The 19,289-nt window shown below is 37.9% G+C and overlaps 1 protein-coding gene across 1 annotated transcript in view; it reads left to right on the forward strand.

Annotated features, from left to right (window-relative positions):
- Positions 1-2,567: 2,567 nt before the first annotated feature.
- The window catches only part of ARHGAP18 (Rho GTPase activating protein 18), an 85,517-nt gene continuing 68,795 nt past the window's right edge, over positions 2,568-19,289 (forward strand). The window contains exon 1 of the mRNA XM_031610418.2: positions 2,568-2,704. Within this exon, the coding sequence (XP_031466278.1) occupies positions 2,661-2,704 (44 nt within the window). The 5' untranslated portion in view covers positions 2,568-2,660. The remainder of the gene's footprint in view (positions 2,705-19,289) is intronic.

The following is a 19,289-nucleotide window of genomic DNA, read 5'->3' on the forward strand; positions in this document are numbered from 1 at the left end:
GCAGAAAATTATCAAATGTGCTTGTTAACCTGTTGACTACTGACTTCCACCTGAACATAATGTAAAAAATAGATTAATAATTAAGTAGGCAATGTAGTAAAGCAAGAGATATTGAAAGAAAATGTAAGAATGAAAATGTGTAAGTTTTATCTTAAGCATTTTGATGTTAAAAATCCATTTAGAAATCGCACAAAAAAAAGGCTTTTCCAAACTGTTGCTTAATTGAATGTTTAACTGTTTGCAGGGAAGACTGGGAAAAAAAAAAAAAAAAAAAAAAAAAAAAAAAAAAGATTTTTAATCTGTGAAACAATATAATTCTGGGAGCAAGCACTTTGAATTAGAATAATGGATTTGTTAGATTACAACTACATCATATTTTGAAATCTTATTGCAGACAGCTTTATTGTAGGAATAACTACAAGGATATAATTAGCAAGTAAAGATTAATTGGAGAATGCTAGTGAGAAATAGCAAATGTTAGTAACAAATATGAGAGTGAGGAAGGACACTACTGCTAAGCACAAAAGGAAGGCAGCCAGAACTCACCGGAAGTGAAACTTTCTCTCTCTGCCCCACCAGTGCAGCAGAGGAGTAAATGGTGTAGGGCTGCACAAAGGTCATGAATGAGAGGAGTTAATAAGTGAAGGGCTCATTTTTTGGAGATGTAATCAGCACAAGATGAGAAATGCAGCAAGTACGGAGAAGATTTTTTAGAGAGTAAAATAGTGACTAATGAAAATAAGTCTGAGGATCTAGCACATCAAGCTATATATAGCAGGTGCTACAAATATTCTGAATAGCAGTATATGTATACATTTTTAAAAAAATCTGTTTTAGCTGTCTCCCCCAGCTCCTCCATCTTTACAGAATCTCCTTTTTCTGTCTGATTTGTCAACAAAAACTAAACACACTTGTCTCTCAAGTCTGGTAGTGTCAAGAATGTACAGATGGAAAGGATTACAGACTTCAGCAAACCAGAAACTCAAAATTCTTACTGTCTCTGGGGATTTCCAATCAGTTTTCCTAGAAAAACTGAAAGACAATTTACTGCACTCAACATTTCAGAAGGGTACAGTAACCTAACACTAACTTGTAGGTAAAACCTAATTCTTATTAAATATACAAGTTTTACCTTTACCTTACTGATTTCTAAGCTATCCACAGTCCTAAAATATGCAATGGTGCACTAGAAATATTTTATTTGCTGAGACTTCTCTTTATTTCTACAGTTTTAGCAGTCTGAATGCTACCAACACAATGAAGTGCTTCATAAGAATAAGTCACTATGATAAATCAAATGTTCTGAGTCAGAAAATATAACACGTTTTCCTTTTCAATCTTCCCACTTACAAGTCAATGGGTGTATCATTGTCATCTTTGAATTACGCTCACATACTTCTTTTCCAAGATTACTGTGTGGTTCAGTGCCCAGGAGGGATGCACAAGAAAGGAAGAATACAGCAGGAGAGATATTCTCAATTTGAAGCACAGCAGAAAGAATTAATATTCATATATTTGAAAATCTGGAGTTACCATTCTGATCATCTGCTCTGCCATCAGCCAGCCTCCAGAGTAATGAAGACCACAGAATTCTCTCAGTAATCCCAAACAAATATATATTGATATTATTTTTATGTGATTTAAACAGAGACATATATGGAGATTATTTATATGTGATATCCCCATTACCTAAACGGGGTCTGCAAGAAAGCTGGAGTGGGACCCTTGATCAGAATCAGTGTGGTCATAAGGCAAAAGTAATGGCTTTAAACTAAAAGGGTGTAGGTTTAGATTAGATCTTAGGTGGGATTATTATTATTATTTTCACTCAGAGTGCAGTGGGACACCAGCACAGGCTGCCAGGAAAGCTGTGGTCCCCCCATCCCTGGAAATGCTCAAGGTCAGGTTGGATGGGGCCCTGTGCAGCCTGAGCTGGTGGAGGGCAGCCTTGCCCACGATGGGGGTTGGGGCTGGATGATATTTAAGGTCTCTTCCAACCCAAGCCGTTCTGTGGTTCTGTTCCTATGGGAAGTTATCCATCGTGATCTACAATTCAAAGAGATCCAAAATGCCTTAGCACTTTCCATAAGTTGTTTCAGTGTTTCATCACTCTTACTATAACCCAAAAGATGTGTTTCATTGTTCCCAGTTTAAATGTACCTCATTACTGTTTCAGACCTTCAGCTCTGCTAGTGTATCTGCCCGGCAGATTAAAGAACCCTCTGCTCCAAAACATCTCCCTGCTCCAAAAAATCTCCCTGCTCCAAAACATCTCCCTGCTCCAAAACATCTCCCTGCTCCAAAACATCTCCCTGCTCAGGCGCTTACACACCATCACCTCTCCACCTGCAAACAAGAAAAGAGCGAAGCTGCCGGTTCGAAGCAGCCCCCCAAACCCTCGCTCGCCCTCCTCCCTCTTAGCTGAACATTCTCCAGCCCAGCAGCCCTCGCAGCAGCTCCTGCACAACGCCGCTTCCATCCACGCCGTAGGCGGGGTCGCGCCCCGAGCGGAGCCGGCGGAGGGGCGGGGCGGGGCGGGGCGGGGGCCGGGGCGCGGCTGCCCCGCAAGAGGTTGGTATCCCCGCCCCTGTACGGAGCAGAGGCGAAGCAGCGCCTGTGGGAGCCCCGGAGCGCTGTGGCGGAGAAGGTGACTCGGGAGGATGGTGACGGTGGTGACGAAGTTGGTGCACTACTTGCACCTCAGGTAAGGGTGATCGCCGGCTCTGTCCTAGAAAATCGGGAGGGAAAATGAGAGCAGGCGGGTGGAAGCGGGCGTCACCTGTTCTCATTGGGATTTATCACGTCGGTGCGGCAATTTCTGCAGGAAGTGGGCAGGAAGCGAGGAAACGCGCTGTCCCGGTGATGTACCGCTTCGGTGGTGGTAATCAAAATTGTTCTCGTGTGCACAGATGCTTAAGCGGCTTCCAAAGACTTCATAGAAAAGATGAAGAAAGTGTAGCAGGAGGGACTATGGATTAAGTCAGAAATCCTGCCTGTAAAAGCAGGGATACTTTTGTGCAGCGTATTTATGTAAAGTGCGCTGGCTCTGGGAGTGGGTTTAATTAGCTCAACGTTTGCTCAAGTTAGGAAAATGTTCCAGTGAGTGAAAATAAATATTCCAATAAGTGGAGGGGAAAAAAAAAAAAGCCAATTTTACTATAACTTTTTATCAGTGTAGTTTTAGTGTTTGTTTCTAGAATATATAAGGTCTGTAGATGCTTTTAAACAGTTATTAAAATGATAACAATTTAGCATGGATTGCAGAGACAGGTTTTGAACTTATTTTTCCCAACAGGGCATTCAGCTGTTAAAACTATCTAACCTGTTCTGTAAGCCTAACTGAAACTATAATCCTACTTTAATTGATCTGTAGAGTTTTATGCTGCTACTCCTTTTCTGGGTAAATGCAGAAGGAACTGGAGAATAAGAAATCATTGCCTACTCTCCCATATCTTCTTTTCCTCAGCAGCATTTTGCTGTTGCTTCTGAACCGCAGCTTCATGGGTTTGCTTTGCTGATTAAACATCAGACAGGAGTGAATAAGAAATTGCACAATCAGAAGGGAGGATGCAGCAAAACCACAGTTAGGTTCTTAAACCACTGGCAGCCTCCTACTGTTGAATGTTTTGTAGATATTGTGAAGAAGGATGCAGAGTTAGTGAAAGTTTACCAAACTTACACGAGGCTCTTCTCTTATTGAATGAGAAATGTTTGGAAAACATGCATGTGCCTGTCTGAAAATCTAGCAAATGGGTGACAAATGGACAAGGGCACAATTTGATTATTCTCGTACTGACTGAAAGAATTGAATAAAATTGGGTTTAGATATTAAAAATTCTAGATGATTAGCTTTTACAAGAGATGCAGAGCTATTGAAGGCATTGTTGTGAAGGGTCTCTAGTAAATGCAAAGTGCAAAGAAAATGAATTTTATCTTGTTGAGTGGTTGTGAGTTAGGTAAGTTTCCATCTGTCAAAGCTAAATAGGAGGATAAGTATTTTACTGAGTATCATTGGTGAGGTGAATAGCAGCAGTATCTGAAGGGACGTAAACAAGCAAAAGGTGTTCTTGGAATCAATACACATAACTGGAGAGAGCTTGTATTTTCACTCAGAGCAGAACAGGAAAAGGTTCATTCAAATTGGTTATCTGTAGTGAGTCTCAGGCTTAAAATGCAGCTTAATTCTAGCAGAACTGCATATCTTTCTCCATCCACATCACCAGATCATAACACATAGATCCTGGGTATTGCAGTCTGCTCTGGTCAGGCACTGACGGCAGCTATTCAGCATTACATTGTCTTTTATTCTGTACCTCCCTTAGCAAGTGAGCAGCAAGATAGCAAAAACTCTGAAAACTGTGATGTAAAAGAGTGCATAAACATGAAATTATCTGACATTTCCATGAAATCGTTATGAGCTCTGATTAAACCATTTAAGTACATTTTGAGTTAGCTATGAAATATAGTTTTCATTTAAATGAGAATGGAAATAGTTAAAAACATTTAACAGCGAGGAAACAAAAATTAAGCTCTGCTGGTGAGTTAAGAATTGATAGGCAGCTGGTGTGCTGGGAAAAATGCTTATCGTCAGCACTGTCCTTTTTTCTCAGGAGTAGCAGCATACACATAAATGATAAGGTGCTTGGTCAGCTGTCCTCTTTTTAATCTGTGTAAATACTTTACAAGAAAGACCAGGCTTGTGAATTGGATTTTAAAGTTCTGCTGTTAAGTGAATAAATGTTATGCTAATATGTCACGAGGAAAAGATATTTGGGTGCGAAGGACTGTACTTAATAAGTTCAGAAGAGTGCAATGTGTGACAAGATGAGAGCATACCAGTAAAATAATACACTGGGCAGCCCACACAGTTGTTACAATCAGATCCTTAGGGAATCATAGTTAGGCTCTTAATTAAGTACTATCTTAACTAAAAACTAAAAAACTAAAAACCAGATAATTAAAATCACTGTAGGACTTGCACAGTTAGAAGAAATTTGGGAATCAAATTAATATTTCTTCTCTTTTAAGTTGACATCATTTCCAAAGACAGAATTGCAAAGATAAAGGAAGAATATTACACCCTTGGTTACTATACAACTGTTCTGAAAAATGCCTTTTCTGGAAATCAAAAGTAAATAGACTGAAGTGGAGTGCTCATACTTGCAAAAAGGTCATGTAGCAGTGTTTGGTCTCCTATACTTACACTGACTCATTATCCAGTTTAGAGGATGACTCTGTACCCAGTTAAGTCAACACAAAGTTTTCATTTGGCTTGCCCATAAACTTCTGATTGACTTCAGGCAGACAGAAGCAGGCTTGCTGAATGGGAATGGATCAGCTGAAGAAATCATTCTGAAAAATATTAAGTTTATGAGCAAGGATGAGGTGTTTTCAAATAAATATATGTAGTTATCTCAACATGAAAAAAAAGATAGCACACCATGTGAAAGCATAACAGTGTACAAAAATGAGCTGAGCAGTGATTCCTGACAAGGGAAAGACAGACAAAGGGGACAGTGGCAGATAGAACAGCTCTGGAGCACAGTGCCAAGCACCACAAACTGAAGACAAAGACACAGACCCATGAATGTAAGACATTCATCAGGGAGAAGTGAACATTCAGTGCTGCAAAGCATATTTCACAGTAAATTGTATAGCAGAAATTTGAATGGAAGTGTGTTTATGTTAGGTACAGTTTCCATTTTAGAAAATGAGAATAATTAAGTTACACAGGTGAGGAAGAGCAGTACCAGGCCTGATGTGCTGTTTTGGAAATGCAGTATTTGTTACAAACTTTTTAACCAGGTGTTTTTTTTATGATTTTTTAATCTGATTCAGAAAGCAGCAAGGTTGTTAATTGAAATAGCAATAAGTAAAACATTATTTTCTTAGGAGTGGTCGTGAGACCCGTTGATATGTGCAGTTTTTCTATACCAAAAATTTGGCCAGCAAATAAAATAGTTCTGCTGTGCAGTGCTGTCAATCTCATCTTCCTCTCTTCCTCTGATTGCAACAGCTTTACACTCACCAGGAGGTCTCACTGGGTTGTGCAGGGCTTTGATATCAGAATGGACTTAATCTGCTCCTTCAAAATCCATGATCTGGGTCTGTGTGGCTCAAGATGTGGCCAATGAACTGAACCTTGCCTGGGAATGTTTCTGGTGGGCCTGGAAAATACTTCTGAAGGGACTCTGAGACAGTGTTCTTGCTGCTCCAGTACCTTGTTTCCCTGTAAGGGACTGGCTGAGAAGGACCAGAGAGGAGAGGGAGGATGAGAAATCACTGTGATTCTTCCTCCTGCTTAGAGATTGAGGTTGTAGTTGTTACAACTGGACTGCTTTGTTCATCATCCATGCTGAGCATACCTAGGCAAAGCATTTCCCTGTGGAATGACTTTTTTAGAAATGTATTGCCCCTATTAGGTCATGATGAGTATCCTAAAACTTTATTATTCTTACTCTTTAGGAGTGGATTTCTACCTTTAAACAGACAACTATCAGTGGAAAGTGTCTAGGTATTTCTTCTCATCCCAGATTTCTATGTCAAACAGCAGTAGCTTAACAGCAATCCGTCCTTGTTTCATAACAGCTTGTACTGATACTTTTTTATTTTCCTGTGTGATCATCCCATGCTTGAATCTTTCTTGATTATGAGCGACCACTGGGGAAACTAATAATAATCAATATCTGATCAATGTCTCTGATAATATTGACACTTTTCTATCCAGTCTGGCTACGTGTGTTGTTTTTCTTGTTTTACAGTGCTGTCTTATGAGATATTAATTGGTCATATTTGATGAGTCCTCTGACTTACGACATAAAATCTGGTTATTAGCCTATTAAATACAACTACTTGTATTATTTTTCCCAATTGTTCTATTCATCTTTTCTTTTTTTTTCCTGTAAAATAGGCTGGACTTTCTCTAAATTGATATTCCTAATTTCATGCTGTCAGCAAGCGTCACATTCTTCTTTTTGTGCTAAAGTTATTAATGAAAATATTAAATAATAACATGGCAAGTGAGAAGGAACCTTGAGAAACTGTAATAAAAAGACTTCTCTTCCCCAACTTGTCAACTCATTTTTCCATATAATATAACACTATCTTTTTTCAGCTCTTTCCTGAGTTTATAAACTTTTATTGCTCCCACTCTCATGTTAACATAACTGTGAACGTAATTATATTCCTCTTGTGGTACAATATCAAATGTACTAGTGAAGTACATAAAGGTTAAATTAACTGCGTACCCCTCTTTAATCAATTAAGTTATTTTAATACCCAAATCTGTACTAATTTGGTAAGTACAACATTTGTTGTACTTTACCCCATATTTCTATTTACCTCTGCATCTCAGAATATCCTTTCATTCAGAGTATTTTAAGTGACACAGACACTGTCAAGCACAGAGCAACAGATGTGAGGTTGACAAGACCACAGTTCTTCTCTACTTGAGAATGTAAGCATAATATATATAATTCAGATAATGTGGCATCACATGAGCTGATATATATATATGTGATGCTACATTGTCTGAATATAAACGTAATATATATTACAACTGAATTCTCCATTTCATAGGTGAGTTGTTTCAGTATTTAAGGCAGAAGATCAACCATTCTGCTTGGCTTCATTTTACCTAACTTAAAGCTTCATTTCAGGATTGAATATAATTTAATACTATAGAAAATTCATTTGTTTTTGAGGTGTCTGTGCCAACTCTGTTTTTAACTGCATCTCTATTCTTACTGTGTAACAACCTCACTGTAATTTCAGTTCTTTTTTTTGTCTATGCTGTCAAAAAGTAGCATCCGTTTGTTTTAATTTACATTGGTGAGGCTCAGGCCTGTCAGCTGTCAGGACTCAGATTGACTTTGACAGTTCTCATTTTTATCCCTATGTTTTTTGGCCTCTAGGACAGAGATTTCTTATTCTCTCTCCTCTTTCTCTTGTAGAATTTTTGCTTATACCAAATATAGCACTTAGATAAATCCATTTCTTTTTTCAATTGAAGATGCTGCACACTTGTCAGCTGTCTTTATGAAGTTGCCACAGGTTTTTCCTTGGAGTATACTGAGTGTATGAGAAGCCCACAGTGAAGCTGTAGAACGGAGCACTCAAGGTCTTAGACTTAGACATCACCAACTTGTAAGCAGGAAATCTCATTTTTGTTTCAAAGTGACAAAGGATATAAAAGGCATGTGCTCAGGAAAATGCTGCATTGGTGAAGACATACTGTTTCAAGTAGTTAATTCCACTCATTTTGACTAAAGATGCTTACAGAGGATGTATCAGCTCTGCAAAGATCTCAGTCTCATCACACATTTTGACTCAAAAAGATCATTTTGACTCAAAAAGATGGTATTTGTTTATGGCTGTCTTGAAATAGCTTAAACTACTTTCAAACCAATATATGACAATTGGCAGAAAATTCTGAAACTGAGTTAGGAGTGCCCATCCAGCTGTTTTCATTCAATTAAAATTGTATGATATGGTGGTGAGTCTCGTGTATTTGTAGGACAGCTCTGACTAAAGGCTACTATCACTTTTTTTATTTGCATTTTGTTTTTGCCCTTCCAGCTGTGTGCAGTTCCTCTCAGAAACTATACAAAAGTGGGAGGATTCCCAGAGCTCAGGAAACCCCATTTCAGTTTTTCACCAGGCATGTCAGGTGCTGTAGGAAGGCAGAGAGATGCTGTTGCTCTCTGCCCTGTGGCAGGATCCTGCCAGCAAAGGGAATGAGGGCAGGCAGGCTCTTCTCAGACTGCTAAGAAATAAAGCAGTAATAACTCTGCTAGGCATCTACACCATCATTCCTTTCTACTCAAATATTTATTTCTTCCAATCTTTACTAACTTACCCTCTTAGCCACAGCATTATTAGCAAAACTGGCAGATTATATGAAAAGCCAGATGTTCTTTTTTTTTTTTACTGCAACAGTGATTGTTAGAATCATTGGAAACTTGATTCCTATCATGTTCTAATTATAATTTCCTATCAGCTTTAGTACTTTAAAAACCTGTATTTCTTAAACCATCTCCAGTCTTAAGAAGAAACCAATGTGGACATTGGCATCTGTCAACATGAAGGAATCATTAAACGTTACTTAAATAATTTTTCTGTCTGCAGCAGAAGGATCAAAATGACACCAGGGATGTAAAACAGGATGGGTAAATACAGGGAAAACTTGTAGAAAATCCAGCCAAGAAAACAATGCAGGTGAGATGTTTTACTGGCTAAAAGCCAACAATCCATAACACCTCTTAGCCACTGTGCTTCCCACTGAGTGGTGGGAACTCAAATAATTACTAGATGGAGTAACTTGAGTCATTTTAAGACAAGGGATGTTATAGCAAGAAGTTGGTGACTTTGTAAAAACAAACAAACAAAAAACAAACAAAAAACAAAAACAAACAAACCCTGTAAATAGTTGGAGTTTAAAATTTTTCTTGCCACACAGTAGTGACAAGACATGAGAGGATATAAAGGCATGCTAATTAAAAATACATAATAGAATACAGGTAAAAATGAGTGGCAAGAATGACATTTAGTGGCAAGCTCCACTCAAAGGTGTCCAGCAAGATGGAAGTTGTTACAGACATTCAATAAATTTAGCGGAGTTAAGAACAGAAGTACTCATACTTCATATTCTCATAAAATAAGCTTAAAATTGAGGCAAATATACAATTTACAGAACTAAAAATTCTGCTTGTTTCTTCCTTGTAGCCATTCTAGGCAGGAGAATGATCATTTTAATTAATTAATTAATTGGTTCTGTTCTATTTAATTATATTTTCAAAGTAAAAATATTATCAGGTGCTGGAGCAGGTTGTCTCCTTGATTCCAGAACAGGTGATCAGAAGCATTTACTGACAGCATGGGCATTACTGTAATTCTTGCATCAAAACCAAAGAGCTACCATTGTTGAAATGCATGTACATGCACATATACAGGATACTGGCACCCAGACCTGCTTGCCCTTGCTTACGCGTACATTTTTCTTCTTTCCTTTTCTGTGCCATGGGCAGAAATTAGAGGACAGTCCCTCCACCTTTTCGCAGGTGCAAAGCAATCTGTATAGCCAATTCTATAGCAGTATTTAATTCTTTAATTTTTGTCCAGAAAACAAATTTCTGAAGATGACTTATGCATGATTGAATGTCAGAATCTACCAGTAAATATTAAAGTAGTTAGAGACATATCCTGAATGTTATCTGTAGGTGGTTGGCATTGTAATTGCACAGAGAATTTTGGGGAAGGAGTGACACCCAGCCATTATAAAGAGTGCAGCATTTCATTATTTCAGTAACTCTTCTATAATACTTTTGTTTGGACACAAAAGGGAACAAAGTTGTATGTACAAGCAGTGTTCAGTGGGAAGAAAGTGAGACACCTGAATGTGAATTCTAAACCAAAACTAACACAGTAAGAGTGGCAATGTGCCTTTTCTGTTCTCTTTGGCTTTCTGTTATGTAAAACACGTTTAACAGTTGTTAAGGAGTAATGAAAGTTTAACAGTTGTTAGTGTGTCTGGTTGTTGTGAATAGGAAATGCACTTTCTAAAGAGCAAGGAATGTGCATTATTTTGTACTTCACGTTCCTTACGGTTTCCTCAGTGAGGAATAGTGAAGCCATTGACTTCTGCGTGCAGACATCCACTGTGTTCCCAGTTGTTCAGATGTGCAAATACATGTGCAGGAAGACATTTAAAGTTGTGGTAACATCTTCATAAGTAGGAGATAAATGTATTTGGTACCCATTTATAGTTTGTCTTAGATGATGGAGTCTCTGCATTGCAAGCGAGCTGTGGGACCTTCTCCCCTGTGTCTTACTGGTGTGGAGTTATAGTGAAGCATAGGTACTGGAGAAGAGCTGGTCTCCCATAAGTCTTTCCTAAAGGAATTTTTAATTTTGCTTAAACAGTTTTGTTTTTTTTCTGCTTTTCATAGCAGGGAAGTATATGGTGCCGTATTAGGTGGCCAACATTTGTAATAGTTTAATCTCTGAGAAAAGTACTACATTTTGCTACTACAACAGTAAATGCAATTAGATCTAGGCATAATGACAAGAGATTCCATAGCCAGAGAAAAGCACATTATTTCTATGATTTAGAGACCCAGTATTGATTTGTAATTATATATACGAGAGAGAAGGGTCTAGATCTCCAGTAATCTTTAAAGACTGCCATCTGCCTCTAGGCAAATGTCAGAAGTAAACTTAATTTGGATAAAAACCTGCTGTGGGTAGTTAATTCAGTTAAGAGATCAATTTCTAATAACATTTAAGGATTGGACTGTGTGATAGCCTTTTGAATTGTATGCAGCAGAAAATTTGTCCTTACCTTTTGTTCTCCACAGCAGCAGTGTACTGTCTGTGCCCAGTGTTGTCAATAACAACTGGGAGAAACAAAATTGAAAGAATACAGAGATGATCACTGCCATAACTAGTTAATGAATGGCACTCATCAAAATGTAGATAATAAAAGTACACTAGAACATATCTTTGTTAAAAATGATATGGAGTAAGAAGTTATTTACGAGCAATCATTGGAAAAACATTGGAAAGCGTGTATGAGCACTTGCTACATCCGGGATCCAGGAAGACTTTCAGTGTTATGGGATGAAATGAGGGCAGAACAGATGTTTGTGTAAATGGCAGTTTGAAGTGTCTTTCAGAACTTCAAGAGCAGTTTGCAGGCAGTGAACTCCCTTGTATACGCTGAATCCCTTCTGCAATCTGCGCTGTTGGCGATTTACATTATATTCTTTCACCTGGCAAGGTACAAGGTCAATTTCAATTTACTAAAGGGGAAATAAATCCTGTTGACCTGTATAGAATAGATTTCAGTGCTGTATGGGGTACTATGTTTTTTTTTTTTTTCAAGATCCCTTTAAAGCCAATGCAGAAACACCATTTTAATGTTTTTGACTTCATGTTGCTATCCACCTAAGGGTTTACCTCAGGACTGTAAATTCTGCATGATATCTTTGCTAAAGGAAGCTTCTATTAGTACTTATGTGCTGGGATTACGATGACTAAAATTATGTAATCCCTTATTTTGGACTATTGGCATCATGCTGCCATCTGACAACAGCTGTTTCCTCTTTATTTTAATGGAAAAATTCTGGTAGACTGCTGCTGTGCTACGGCAAGATCAGTGCTTCCAGTAGTATTTCATACTTCCATAAATGTGCATGTTTATTGCAATAAAACCCTTTTTAATATATAACCATATGATGTATAGCATAGTTAATTTTCAACAAATAAGTACCCAAAGTACCAACCAATGTTGTTTTTCACCATAATTAAAAAAAAAAAAAAATTAGGAGTAAGTGAGATGGCAGAATTCAAAACTTGTCATGGGTGGGGGGAAAAAAACCCACACAAAACAACAGAGATTTGGTACACATTTAAAACAAAACAAAACAAAAAAAAAAAAAAAAAAAAAAGGAAAGAAAAAATAAGCACTGCATGTCATGACACTGTAATTTGCACTGTTGGTGGTAGGCCATGCTAGAAGCTAGCAGGGTTCTGAAGCTTCTAAAGGTGGAAGATCCTGTGGTGTGACTGGACAGCAGTTGCTGACATCTCTGCATTTTCTGCCAGCTGCCAATTTCCTGCTTCTGGGCTGTGTTTGTTTCAGGTACTCCCTAAGATTTGCATTGCTGGGATACTTAGGTGAAGGCTGAAGCTAAATTGATCTGTGTTAGTTAGCAAGGACACTGAATCTTGGGGTAGATTGTCAGTGATTTTACTGGTGTCTACTGTAACACTCATATATTAAATACAGCTGGTATTGGCAATTTTTAAAAAAATGATTTGCTGAATGACAAATTATTTCTTGAAAACAGAAGATGGAATGTTTGTAATGTATAAATTAACTCTCAGTAGTAGTATTTTTAAAAAAATCACTTTCTGAGTCAGTGATGCACAGAAGAGTGATTGGTGTTAGTTGTGAGAGAATATTGCCTGAAGATCCTGTCCCTCTTTATGGATGCTTTTTGAGTTTAGCTTGGGAACACAATGAAGTGTAGGCATGGATGGAGGTGAGAAAATAAAGGCCATATTTCAGGTCAGGCAAGTAATATTGTATCTCTCAAGAACAGAATCTCAAAACTGAAAGAAACTCTAAAATACTTAATTATAGTTTCAGGTGACATCCTTAAAAGTCTGAGTAGGGATGGACATACTGACAGGGAGTGATGAAGGTGACGAAGGGCACTATTTAATCTTCACAGTTACCCAGCGCTCTGTATTAGTGCTAAGGACATTACTCCCACTAAGACTAAGGATTATGTCAGTGTCAATTTGAGAACTATTCTGCTTTAAGACAATTAATTTGAAAAAAATCATATTATTGAGAGCAGAAGAGAGCAGAATCATATTATTGAGAGCAAAGCCATTTCTGAACATCCAGTGGCAGGACTCCCAGCTTGAAGGAAATGGGAACATGGCCAAGCACTCACCAGATCACCTGCCCAGTAGAAGTGAAAAAACACAAGGTGTTTCTAACACCAGGACTGAAAAAACAAATGGTCTTACTCTGCTGTCTGCTTTTTCACAGCATATACATGCTAGAAAAGCAGAATTCCTCATGCTTGAACACAGTGATCTCCATGGCTGGAACATGACATGGATCAAATAGGCAGAGACTGGACTTCTTCTCATTCAATACTAGTATCATGCTCCAGAGTCTATGCAAGCACAAGTTTATAATTTAGAGGATCTTTGGACACAGTCTGGTAATAATCATGCTGAGGTTGTTCACCTAGCAAATCACTGGGTTCTGCTTGCTCTTTCTTATTAGCTGCCTCCAGTGATGAGACTGTGTGCAAATATGAGTGAATGGAGCTCTAATATATAGAATTAAATATTACAGGCACTTTTATGGCGCTGAAGAATGTATAAATACTGGTCAAATTTTTAGAGATAAAATGGAAGAGAACAAAATATACAATACTCTGCTCAAAATAAAATCCTGTCGGTTAAAGTGTATTTAATATCATCTTTAAACAGGTGAGTTCTTGTGAGTATTCTCAAGAGAGTTTCCTTTATTTATACTATCTGCTATAGTTTAGTCTGAAGGATACACAGTTTAAGTACAGCTGGAACCTGAGTATGTACTGTCTCTAACATAACCCCAGAGCCAAATAGTCAATGGAACAGTTGGTGTGCATCACTACAAGAAGCTCTGGGGATGTGTCCAAACTTGATTTTCATGAAAGATGAGGGGATTGATATATACGGACATTACATAGTGATAATAGACTTTTTTTTTTTTTCTAGAAACTCTTCAATAGAGAGGAATTCTTAATATTTCTATATTTTACTCTTGCAAAAGTTATTTGGCAGTTGTATTTGTTTAACTCAAAATATCACTCTGAAATTTGGAGTGATGCAAAGGACATCCTTTCTTGCTTTTTTTGTCCATTGACATTATTTATATTTACATTTCCAAACAAGGCTTAAAGACAACAGTTTCACCTGACTAAAACGCTGCATTAAAATTTAAATACAGGTTTACTTTGCTAATACATAATTCACTGAATAAAGATAGCACTGAACATCCCCTGTGAGCTAAAAACTTGGCTTGCAATTGAGAAAGGGGTCTGTGTTCTGCAGATAAGTGTACCATCAATGTTATTCTGTGTTTAAAATGTTTCAGCTACAAAGGCTGGAATTGAAGAATTGCTTCATCTCGGGAGCAGGCCAAACTGCACACGTCAGGATTCAGATTGGGAGCTAAATTCCTGGAGTTTTTTGTGACCAAAGCACATTAAATGTGATCTAAATTTCCTTGAATGGGGATGCTTTCAAATCTGACGAGGAAATTGTATCCTTGAAAAGTTTAAGTAATTCACTCATAGTTAAAAAGAATGTATTCCTTAAAACAAACAAACAAGAAGAAATCAAACATTAAATCAAGTTCAATTTTAAATAGTGCAGTATCATAAAGGTGTTTTTTTTTTTTTACTACTGTAATATATACTGCAGCATAACTTGTACTTTTTGTCGCTCATACACATTTACGCTACTTTCTTTGCTGCAAGGAACTAGAATCATTTTTATTTATAGACTATATGAACGCAAAAGTAGCTGTACTGGATTGGGCTAAAAATCCATCAGCGTGGTGTCCTATTAGTACTTACTACTTCCCTTACAGAGTTGTAAAGCAGTGCTAGCACGCAGTGCTTTTGCCAGCTTGCAGCCATATGCTGCCAGGCAGATCCTGAGCCAGATTTCTTCCCAGAGGTTTGGTAATATTTCATAGATTTATTTTCTACTAACATCTCTGGTCTCACTTCAGACCCCTGTAAGCTTTTAGCCTACACAGCATTCTGTGACAAACGTAATAACACTTTGTGGGAAATGCCACCACCTTCTGTCTGTTTGGGATCTGTTTTTTCATCTTGGTTATAATTAATACCCCTTAGTTCTTGCACTTTAAAACACAGTGAATAGTCCACTGGAATAATATTCTTTTTTTCCCTTCAAGTTTTGTGTCTTACTTGCTTAAGGCCTAGGCTTCATCTGCAGGTAGCCTTTCCCATCTTTTATTTTTTTTATTTGGTGCTGTAATTACAGTAGCCAATAGAAAAATTGCTAGGATTACCTGTATGAGCCCTGAGTAAGAAATGATATTCAATATAATTTAAATATTAATATTGCTTACCCTAAACACAGCTTCCATTATGTTTTGTTTGGTTGCTGGGAGCAATCATCCTCTTAGCAGCAGCTGTGGTCTGAAAGTGTGATTTAGACTAATACTTTATTATTAGCATGCATTGTTTACTTTTAAGAGACTGTTATGTTGGAAGAATTTGGCATGTACTTTTGTGGCTTAAAAGACTTTCTGACATGCACAAAGTACAGTACAGAAATGCCACTGTTAGATTTGTTGCTATATTCTTAGTGTTCTTATGTATTATCTGTGTTGCTATCGAAGAATAGTACGTAAACATTTATTTCAACATTATTACACTTTCCATCCTCAACTGTGAGTAGCACAACGTGCAAAGCACATACTAAGGCTTTACATTTTGACATTTGGGTCCTTGCAAGGCAGTTGTTACGAAGTTTCATTTTAGAGCATCAGCCTTGCTTTTCATGAAGGTAATTTTCTGCAGTCAAACAAATGAGAAATTATGTTGGCTAAAATAGTTACAATATTCTGAACTAAACAGCTCAATGTGGTGAACTCCAGTAACTCCAAAGCAGTTTGAAGCCTTGAGAGGCTGGCATTCTCAGTTCAGGATATAGTAACCCCTAAGTTACACCCATTTCACAGCTTGTTGGCAACTAACAAATTATGTCATTTGATAAACCAGAGTTCTATTTTCACCCCTGTAACAAGTACTTTAGGCAGCACTTAGCACTTTTAAAATTGTTATGGCTATATTCTCTAATAGCTTACAGCACACATTATACATTGTGCAGATTCTTTGTGAGAGCATCTTCCTGGGATTACTGTAATGAAATGCACTTTGCATAGATTATATTGCAGAACCCGATGTTTCCACAAATAGATTGCTCTCAAACTGGGTCTATGAAAAGGAAATAATCTTCAGCTTGAAATCTGTTCACAAGCAACAATAATCTTGTGTAGCAATTTTGTATTTTTAGTGATGCCCCAGAGCGATTGGAGAGAAGAAAATACCAGGAAAAGAAAAACCAAAAGAATGATTTTGGCAGATGTGCAGCTTTTTCCCCTTAACTTTTTATTCATGGTGACACACATTTGAAGAACTGATCAGGAGTCCAGAAGTAGTGTATAGACATGTGGCCTCCGGGCTGACCCTTTGGTAAAACTAAAAGTGATGCATATCTGAAGGTTCAGTGGCTGAAGAGTAATTTTCAGAAATTCTGTGAATAATTTCTGGGCTTCTGTGCTCTTGAAAACCAGCCTAAATCAGTGAGAAATGTGATTTTTTTTTTTTTTTTTTTTTTTTTTTTTTAATTTACAATAGCTGTATTAGTTGAAGCTCTACTGCAAACACAGTAGAACATCATTTTGGATTGGTACCTGAATACCTATATGGGCATTAAATTAGTTATAAATACTTTTATACTGATAAAACTTCATCTACACTAGGGCCTGTTTTTTTTTTTTTTTTTTTCTTTACCAGTTCTGGAAGAGTAAAACTAGCATAGTTAAAGTATAGAAGGACCCAGTGAGAAAGCATCTTTCAGTAATACCTTTGGGAAGTGCTCCAAAGTTGGGTACTGCTATGATGAATCTGAGTAGGAGATTTCTTTCTGAGCATGAAGATGAGAGGGATCCAACCCTTGCTAATCCTGTCATTTCAGTGAAGGCATCGGGGCAGAACAGCAAATAAATCCTTACAGATTTTCACATTCTGTTCCTTCCTCCCCCCTGTTTCATTTTACCCAGGGGAAAGAAAGGTCCCAAATTTGATCATATCACTGTTTTGTAAAATATCTGTATAATGTGAAGAATGATATTTAAATAAAATGGAGGTCTAACAACAAAAAAAAGTCAAAAGCAAATTTGGAAATTGTTTGATTGTCCTAAAGTTATCCCCAATAAACAAGGAAAAGACAGTTTAAACATGACAAATGTTTTATAGACTCAAAGAAAGAAAGTAATTAATCCCACAAATGTGAATTCTGTCCCCAGATAAGAATTCACAAGCCTGAAGATATGGAGGGCCATCCAGCTCCAGTGCAGCCAGTGCTGCTCTTGAGAGGATGAAGGAAGGGCACTGAGGTCCTGTTGGGAGCCAGCTTAAAGTCTTCCTGAACAAATGTTGCAGCAGATAATGCCAGGGGGAGGATGAGACTCACCTACAGCAGATGATTATATGTCTGCACGTACAGTCATCAGCTGAGAGAAAACATTTGGACAGTATGTGAGCCTTGCTTGTTTGTCTGTCACGTGTGCTGTTTTTGCCATGTTTCTGATTAATTCTTTACCCTTGTACCTTGTCCGCTTAAATCTAGATGATATGCAACAGCACAGAGAGATGCAAAACACAAACAATATGAGTACTGATGAGTATTACCTGATTACTCCAATCTGCTAAGCTGACATGAATGCAATTTTGTGATACTTGTTAGTGCTGCTATTACAATTCTGAGCAACTTGCAGACTGTCGTGGAGCAGAGATACACCCATGGTGTGGGAACTTTGCACGTCAGCCAGCAGGTGGCAACTAGAGAGACGCTCCTGCAGGTGACCGTCCCCACGTGTGCTTCTGTAAAACGTTCCCAAACATTACTAAATGAAATTGCTAACTTCCCTCAAGAGCAGCAGGGCTGAGGGCATGGGAAGTATCTCTGTAAGTAACACATTCTGCCGAATGTCATTGTCACATGCATGCTCACATACAGGACGAATCTCTTTTTGTCGAGAATTCATGAATCCCCCAACCCCCTAAAATTATTGAAAATGCTTACTTGCTAAAATACAATTTCAAAGATTGTAGGGGAAAAAAAAAAAAAAAAAAGTCTTGAAACAGATAAAAGCAAAGGTGTTTTTGCAGCCAACTTACTCTTACCAGGCACTGTTAATCTGCCAAGCATCCATCAGCAGTGTGGGTGCCTGGAGGTTGAGCCCCATGCTCTGGTGACAGCCATGCCCCAGGTATGTGTTCCCCTGTGCTGGCTTTGTGGTGTATCCCCTGACAGGCAGCACACACCCCTGGCATGCTGTGCTCTGCTGGTTTGGTTTTGTTTGTGGTTGGATGCTTTTTTTTTTTTTTTTTTTTTTTGGCAGACATATGTTGAACACTACTGTATATTATGAGAGTTATTAAATAGCAAGATACTGTATTGATTAAAATCACAGTAAATCTGACTGCTATTACACAAATACCACTTTCTGTGAATGTTTTCCAAGTGAACTGTAAATGTTATGTTTTTCCTGCAGAAACTACACGTTATATCCTGCCATAGACAAACTTTCAAGGTTAGGCTTCTGTAACAACAGCTTCCAACGTACACAGTGCTGGTAGCGTATTCTTGCCTTGTGTTTCTGCAGTTTCATCCAAGCTTCACGGTAAAGCTCTGTCTGTCATAGTCTCTGCAGACAGGTGTGAGAAGATTAGCCACAACAAATGATTTCCTAAACTTAGTCATCGGTGAATGTCACAAATGTACTCTTTGAGGACTGTGGTCGTAGAGGCTATGGATGTGATGACAAGTAAAATGACTTGTGACACACATGTGGTTATGCATCAGCCTAAAAATACTTATGAACTGTAAAGTTATTGCTTGGTACGTATGCATAGGTATAGCTATAACATTGCTTTGAGTTTTTATTTTTCTTTCTT

This window comes from Phasianus colchicus, chromosome 2, assembly GCF_987193195.1.
Source record: "Phasianus colchicus chromosome 2, bPhaCol1.hap1.1, whole genome shotgun sequence".
NCBI classification, from domain to species: Eukaryota; Metazoa; Chordata; class Aves; order Galliformes; family Phasianidae; genus Phasianus; species Phasianus colchicus.